This window comes from Corticium candelabrum, chromosome 4 (assembly GCF_963422355.1).
Source record: "Corticium candelabrum chromosome 4, ooCorCand1.1, whole genome shotgun sequence".
Taxonomy (NCBI): domain Eukaryota; kingdom Metazoa; phylum Porifera; class Homoscleromorpha; order Homosclerophorida; family Plakinidae; genus Corticium; species Corticium candelabrum.
The window spans coordinates 2256431-2263930 of record NC_085088.1 but is presented as its reverse complement, the minus strand read 5'-3'; the positions used below and the strand labels follow the sequence as shown (position 1 = coordinate 2263930).

At 49.5% G+C, this 7500-nt stretch overlaps 1 protein-coding gene and 3 non-coding genes across 5 annotated transcripts in view; all 4 read left to right on the top strand.

The window, feature by feature from the left end:
* The window catches only part of LOC134178620 (uncharacterized), a 2631-nt gene extending 274 nt beyond the window's left edge, over window positions 1-2357 (top strand). Inside the window, exons 1-10 of one of the 2 annotated variants that reach the window (XM_062645503.1) lie at window positions 1-66; window positions 133-211; window positions 282-467; window positions 684-768; window positions 840-943; window positions 1012-1161; window positions 1395-1681; window positions 1745-1808; window positions 1861-1994; window positions 2060-2357. The exon at window positions 1-66 is cut by the window's left edge and continues 274 nt beyond it. In XM_062645503.1, coding sequence (XP_062501487.1) covers window positions 1-66; window positions 133-211; window positions 282-467; window positions 684-768; window positions 840-943; window positions 1012-1161; window positions 1395-1681; window positions 1745-1808; window positions 1861-1925 — 1086 coding nt within the window. In that variant the 3' untranslated portion in view covers window positions 1926-1994; window positions 2060-2357. Of the gene's footprint in view, window positions 67-132; window positions 212-281; window positions 468-683; window positions 769-839; window positions 944-1011; window positions 1162-1394; window positions 1682-1744; window positions 1809-1860; window positions 2003-2059 lie in introns of both variants that reach the window. The other variant, XM_062645502.1, reaches the window with a different exon arrangement.
* A 2058-nt stretch (window positions 2358-4415) lies between these two features.
* LOC134179220 (small subunit ribosomal RNA) lies at window positions 4416-6231 on the top strand. Its single transcript, XR_009969829.1, has one exon. It is a non-coding gene; the product is annotated as a small subunit ribosomal RNA (ribosomal RNA).
* A 284-nt stretch (window positions 6232-6515) lies between these two features.
* Window positions 6516-6670, top strand: LOC134179204 (5.8S ribosomal RNA). The gene has a single exon (XR_009969814.1). It is a non-coding gene; the product is annotated as a 5.8S ribosomal RNA (ribosomal RNA).
* Window positions 6671-6926: 256 nt separating this feature from the next.
* The window catches only part of LOC134179231 (large subunit ribosomal RNA), a 3665-nt gene continuing 3091 nt past the window's right edge, over window positions 6927-7500 (top strand). Inside the window, exon 1 of the ribosomal RNA XR_009969840.1 lies at window positions 6927-7500. This exon is cut by the window's right edge and continues 3091 nt beyond it. This is a non-coding gene — a ribosomal RNA (large subunit ribosomal RNA).

Genomic DNA, 7500 nt, shown 5'->3' with positions numbered 1-7500 from the left:
CACGAAAGAAAATCGTGTCTAGCGAGTTGTCCACGCAATCAGCAGCCCAGACTTCAGTCTGTAAGGGTAAGCCTTGGATCAATACTGAACAGATAAGAAAACAAGCATAGTTGCTAAGTTTTTTCTGCCTAGTTCATGGGCTCATCCTATCAAACGCAGTGCAGCTGCTCTGCTGGCTACGCGTATGATAATCAAACAGGATGTTGCGTAGGTGTGTAGTTCTACTTGAACAAAAGGCAGGGCCAATTTGGATGATTAGTATGCACCGTTGATGTCTGTAGGGGCGTGTCGAGGCTGCAGGTCTTACCAGAGATGTATCACTAGAAAGGGTATTGAACCTTATTGTGAAGACATGTGCACCGGATATCCATGTAGACCAGGGCAAGAGTGTTATCTCACGACGAGTCAGTGCCAACTGGTTGGTGGAATTCAAATATGTCCTCGTGTGGCCAGGTGTCGAGATCTGAGTAAGCAAATAATAATGTCAACGTGATACTTGATTATTAATTAATAAAAACTTTTTGATTTCATTTTTTTAAATTTGTGGTTTGCTGTATTGGCAAGCAAATGTAAATGTGAATAATACTGGTACCTTTATCTAGTTTAACATGCTATGGTTTATTTAGATGGTTAATTAAAGTGTGGCTTTTATTTGTAGGAAAGTTGATTTGACTCTTTTATAGATCCGTGTTATCCACTTCAGTGCAAGTCTTATCAACGTTGTAGGGCCAGGGGCAACATTCAGTTCTGTGAAGACACGTGTGAAGGGTAGCTAGCGCTATACAACAGTCTTCTCATGCTTACTAAACATGCAATATAAACTAATGTGCAATTATTAGGTATACTGGATGTCAAAACTATGAGGAGTGTCATTTACGTGAGGTACGATACTGTGTTGCATCTAACTGTGCATTTGGTGGTGGAGTTGCATGCAGACTGCGAGGTAATTTATGGCTATTATTAAATTTTTATACAAACACAACTAAGTGTAGACGCAATGCAATGTTTCAGCTACTAAACCAGGCAGCTGCTTGGTGACTCGAGCTACACATTGTTATACATCCATTCCTGAGTGCTCTCGAGATGATCACTGTTCAGGATCAAGTAAATGCTGTCATGATGGCTGCATATCTAAATGTACTCCTGTTCTTGACTCAAATAGTGAGTTTCATATAAAATCAAATTTTAATTAGTGGTGTTTGGATGGTTGCACGCCATTACACACTCACAAATTCACACACTCCCACACACACCCACACCCTCACATGTACACACACACACACACACACACACACACACACACACACACACACACACACACACACACACACACACACACACACACACACGATACAGGTATTTATATAATGTTTTGAGGTGTAGTTTTGGTATAGAACCGGTATGTGTCGATAACACACAAATTTTGAGAACTAACGGACCATCTTTCTTTATTCATTATCCTGGACGTATAACCAACACAACCTGTGGACAATTTGAGGGCTCACTAGTCATCATAGCAACAAACGGTCTATGTATTAATGTATCAACAGATGTCAGATACCCCGACCTTAAGATAGGCGAGACTATAAAAGTTTATGATGGATACAAAAGCAAGCATTTACTGTATCAAGGACAGAGTTTTCAAAATGTACACATTGCATCATCAGAACGAACTATGACAGTGAGATATATTACAATATCTATCACCTAAGAAAATATTTCGATATTCCATGTTATTTTCTAGATTGTTTTCACAACTCCAGACATCGGTGCATCAAATGGAACATACTTATTTGTTCAACTGCAAAGTATGAGCTGCAATTACAAAAACAGAATGCTGTGGTCACTCTTATTGGTTAGGTACATGCCAAATTGCAGATACTGTCAACAGGTCTGAAGTGGTTACAACTCCAAATAATACCTGAACCAACTACAAGGAAAGGCAGTAATGTACACTGATGAAACTAATAATGATGATTGTTAGAGCGATAAAGGTGTTTTCGTGAGGCCTTTTGTTTGCACTGCATTCGATGTGTGTTTGATTGTTTTTGTTCGTTAGTGATCAATTCATGATCGGCCAAGATGCACTGATTGTTTGTGAGACTGCTTGAAATTATTTATGTTCGTGTTTCTAAATTTAAATGTAAAGGTCAAAACTGCAAGTTAAGATCACAATTTTTAGATTAAAGTCTAGAGTGTAGACTCTAGTATCTCGATCATGACTTGATTTTTGTTTGGCTGTAACTGCAGTCTTACGCAAGACATATATCTTCGTATACTTAGCAGTTGTATGTTCATTGGTTCAGTTGTTAGATTATGCCAGTAGCAGATATAATAAATAGTTGTTTAGTCTTTTATCAACGCTCACGTGTGGATGCAAACCATTTTTTGCATACATTCAACATCGTGATGAATCTTGCATGTGACGTATCATATAAGCATAATTTGGTATTTTAGATCACGTAAGCGACAAAGAACTCTGAAATCATGCCATGGAACAAGCATGGGAAACGTTGAGTCCAGCGGTGATCTTGTTCTTAGCGACGACGACGAGTCTCTCTCAGAGGTACTAGCAATCTGAGCAAGATGTAAAGGGCTCCAGTAGAAAAGAAACAAAAATACCAGGCTATGAGATTTCTAACCATGTCAAAATCATCCAATTTCTAATAATAATAATACCTTACGGAGAACACACTAGAGTCCGTTCCAGAATTAGAGGCAGTTGAGGTTTTCCTTGGATAGAAGCGTGAAACTGACACCATTGAAAAGCCGGTTCCGCCTATGGTTTGCAGACCTATTCTGCCAGCTATGAGTTAGCCTACAAGCCGGGTTGCTGTTATGGTCGATTCTAGGCTGACACCACGGGTGCGTTCGATTGGGCTCTTCCAGCCTTGTCCAGAAGAGGCTCCGTGTGCACGCCCCTCTTCCAACTTCTCCATGCAGTTCTGCTGCTATAGTCGAAAAAGCCAACTCTACCGACTCTGCTGCTCGTTGGAAGAGCACGCCCTCTACCAGGCTGGACAAGCCGCTCCAGGAGAGTAATGTAAGAAACTATGCACGTGAGCAAGCAAATTAAACACACCTCTGCAAACTTGTTAGCCCTGTCACTGTTTACAAGTGACCTCGATGTACACACTGACAGAATGTATAGAATACAGTCTAGAAAATTGGAGATACTTGTAGTCGATACGTTAGGCAGCCGAAGCCGCGGCAGTTTTCGGTAGAATCAGCAGATGAAACGACGCTCCGACCGAGACGGCTCGACTAGCAATTGCACGGCCACTCCCACCAAACGAAGCCGAGGAGTTGCAAGGAAGCGCAAGAGTAACGCGCTAGCTTGTAACCATACCTAAACGCGTAGACGGAAGACGAGTCGCTCTGTGTGTGATTGTATCAGTGGACGTTCGCTGCACCGTGTCAATGAGCAAAGGTTAGATATAATGGGCCACGCCCTCCGAGCTCAAAAAACTGCCGCACGCGCGACCGTAGAAGAGTCGCCGGGTGGCGCGTCGTCCGTCCAGTTCATTCGTGTCGTAGAGAGCCAAACACGTTACCCGGGCGACGAGTGGCAATGGAGAAGAGGTCGAGTAAGCGGATAGGCGGGGCCGGTTGCCGCCCCCTCACGCTTTCCGAGAGTGACCGGTCTGAAGCGCTGTGAAGATCGTCCCGCTCGGAGAGACTGCCACTTCGGTTCGAAACGGGAAGCGTAACGTGTGTGACGGGACGGGCAGAGATCAAACGGCCGTCTTGGAGCTGTGTGGCGACGGTCGCGTGTCAGCGTCCGCGGCTTCTAAACACTTCCGGAGCTCGATAACTTTGTAATAGCATATCGCATTTCTCCTATTTTAAGGGACCTAGGGATAAGGGAGGACGGTTCGACGACGTCGCTAAATGTGTGAACGTCGAGCGTGGGAAAGCGTTTTCCGCCTTTTGTCGATAAACGTGAGAAATCGCTTCGATAAACGTGGGAAACTTTCCACCATCGGGCCTCGATCCTCCGGAAGCGTTTATTTTGTGAGATAGACGAGCGAGAATCGGCACCCGTCGACACACTAGCATTCGCCGGGCGGTTGCGGTAGAGAGCTGCCTCCTGCCCCGCGAGTGAAAGCGTGGCCGGCACGGTCCGAGACCACGGCCAACTAGGCAAACGGGCGAGCACGATTCGGCTGCACGAAAGTCGGCATGCGAACGACGAGCGCGTGGACGCCGCGATCCGGTGCGCATCCGCACCGACGCGGCGACCGCATGGAAGGCAAACACCGCGCTGCTGCGAGGTCCTCTCGAGCAAGCAGACGGTGCGTTGCACTCGGTAGGCGTATCGTAGAGCGGGTCGGGCGAGAACACGAATCGGATGGCGATCGCACTCGGGACGACGTCGATGCGCAGCGCGTCGACGTTCGTGCCGCGAGGGCCGTTACCTGGTTGATCCTGCCAGTAGTCATATGCTTGTCTCAAAGACTAAGCCATGCATGTCTAAGTATAAGCGATCTTATACGGTGAAACTGCGAATGGCTCATTAAATCAGTTATAGTTTATTTGATGGTCTCTCACCACATGGATAACCGTGGTAATTCTAGAGCTAATACATGCGTCGAGTCCCGACTCTTGCGGAAGGGATGTATTTATTAGATTCAAAACCAATGCGGGGCGTCAGTCCCGGTCTTTGGTGATTCATAGTAACTGTTCGGAGCGCAGGGCCTCGCGCCGGCGCCGGATCATTCAAGTTTCTGCCCTATCAACTGTCGATGGTACGGTATCGGCTTACCATGGTTGCAACGGGTGACGGAGAATTAGGGTTCGATTCCGGAGAGGGAGCCTGAGAAACGGCTACCACATCCAAGGAAGGCAGCAGGCGCGCAAATTACCCAATCCCGACACGGGGAGGTAGTGACAATAAATAACAATACAGGGCCTTCGTAGGTCTTGTAATTGGAATGAGAACAATCTAAATCCCTTAACGAGGAACGATTGGAGGGCAAGTCTGGTGCCAGCAGCCGCGGTAATTCCAGCTCCAATAGCGTATATTAAAGTTGTTGCAGTTAAAAAGCTCGTAGTTGGATTTCGGCGGCGCGCGTCCGGTCCGCCTAACGGCGCGTCACTGGTCGCGCGCGGCTTTCTCTCGAGGGCCGCGCGTGCTCTTGATTGAGCGTGCGCGGGACTCGGGACGTTTACTTTGAAAAAATTAGAGTGTTCAAAGCAGGCGCGTCGGCTTGTATACATTAGCATGGAATAATGGAATAGGACGTCGGTTCTATTTTGTTGGTTTCTGGGACCGAGGTAATGATTAATAGGGACGGTTGGGGGCATTCGTATTCAATTGTCAGAGGTGAAATTCTTGGATTTATGGAAGACGAACGCATGCGAAAGCATTTGCCAAGGATGTTTTCGTTAATCAAGAACGAAAGTTGGAGGTTCGAAGACGATTAGATACCGTCGTAGTTCCAACCATAAACTATGCCGACTAGGGATCGGAGGACGTTATGATACGACTCCTTCGGCACCTTTCGAGAAATCAAAGTTTTTGGGTTCCGGGGGGAGTATGGTCGCAAGACTGAAACTTAAAGGAATTGACGGAAGGGCACCACCAGGAGTGGAGCCTGCGGCTTAATTTGACTCAACACGGGAAAACTCACCAGGTCCGGACACAGTGAGGATTGACAGATCGAGAGCTCTTTCTTGATTCTGTGGGTGGTGGTGCATGGCCGTTCTTAGTTGGTGGAGTGATTTGTCTGCCTAATCGCGATAACGAACGAGACCTTAACCTGCTAACTAGTCACGCCGTCTCTCCGGGGACGACGGTCGACTTCTTAGAGGGACTATCGGTGTCTAACCGGTGGAAGTCTGAGGCAATAACAGGTCTGTGATGCCCTTAGATGTCCTGGGCTGCACGCGCGCTACACTGACGAAGTCAGCGAGTGTCGACCTGCTCCGAGAGGCGTGGGTAATCTTGTGAAACTTCGTCGTGCTGGGGATAGACCCTTGTAATTATTGGTCTTGAACGAGGAATTCCTAGTAAGCGCGAGTCATCAGCTCGCGCTGATTACGTCCCTGCCCTTTGTACACACCGCCCGTCGCTACTACCGACTGGATGGCCTCGTGAAAACTTCGGATCGGCTCCAGTCGTGCGGTTCGCCGCGCGTTGGACGCCGAGAAGCGGTTTTAGCGATGTTTTCTGGAGGAAGTAAAAGTCGTAACAAGGTTTCCGTAGGTGAACCTGCGGAAGGATCATTAACGATCTCGATCGCGTGGAGCGTACAGGGACTCGTTCCCTTGTGGACGGTATGTGCTTTCGGGGTCGTCTCCGGCATCGCTCGGCGGTCGGGGAGGCGTCGAACGGGCGATCCGGTCTCGCGTCGGCGGGACGTCTCGTCCGGCCCCGAAGGCGGCGGCGCCGACCGCGTCAGGTCGGGCCTTTTCTTCTCATCTCATCGTCACGCCGGTGAACGGGCCGCAAGCTTGCAGGCTTGATTCGTGGCACGGCGAATCGTCGTGTCGCACGATCGTGGTCAAACGACAACTTTCAACGGTGGATCTCTTGGCTCGTGCATCGATGAAGAACGCAGCGAACTGCGATACGTAGTGTGAATTGCAGAACTCGGCGAATCATCGAATCTTTGAACGCAAATGGCGCCGTCGGGTTCTCCTCGGCGGCATGTCTGTCTGAGTGTCGTCCCGTTACGTCGGCGACGACAGCGCGTCCACCGACCCGGGCGGATGCGGTCGCCTTGAGGCGTCTAGGCTCGCGCGATTCGTCGTCGTCGCCTAGTCCCTGTCAGATTGGCTCGGCGACGCCTGCGTGCAGGCGGCGGGCTGCGTGGCCGTGTGAGCCCGCGCGGCTATGCGTGCGACGCGGCCCGTGCCGCCCGAGACGCGGTGCGATCGTCCGAGCGCGAAGGTGAGTCGGAGCGACGAGTTTGCTCCAGTTGTGACCTCAGATCAGGCAAGACCACCCGCTGAACTTAAGCATATCAATAAGCGGAGGAAGAGAAACCAACAGGGATTCCCTCAGTAACGGCGAGTGAAGTGGGAACAGCTCAAGCCGTCAATCTCCGGCCTCGGGTCGGCGAATTGTAGTCTCGAGAAGTGCTATCCGCGCGGCGGTCGGCGGTCCAAGTTGCTTGGAACGGCACATCGCAGAGGGTGAGAATCCCGTGTCCGGCCGCGGTCCTCGCGCCACGAGGCACTTTCCAAGAGTCGGGTTGTTTGGGAATGCAGCCCAAAGCGGGTGGTAAACTCCACCTAAAGCTAAATACGGGCACGAGACCGATAGCGAAAAAGTACCGTGAGGGAAAGATGAAAAGCACTTTGAAAAGAGAGTTAAAGAGTACGTGAAACCGTTGGAGGGGAAGCGAATGCGGCCAGCAGCGTTCTCGCGTAGATTCAGCCGGCGAGGCGGCCGGGCGGGCGTCGTCGGATTCGAAGGAACCGCGTCGTCGGTCGTCGGCCGTCGAGTCGTGTCGTACTTCTCCGGGAACGAGCCAACGCCGGTCGGACGTCGCG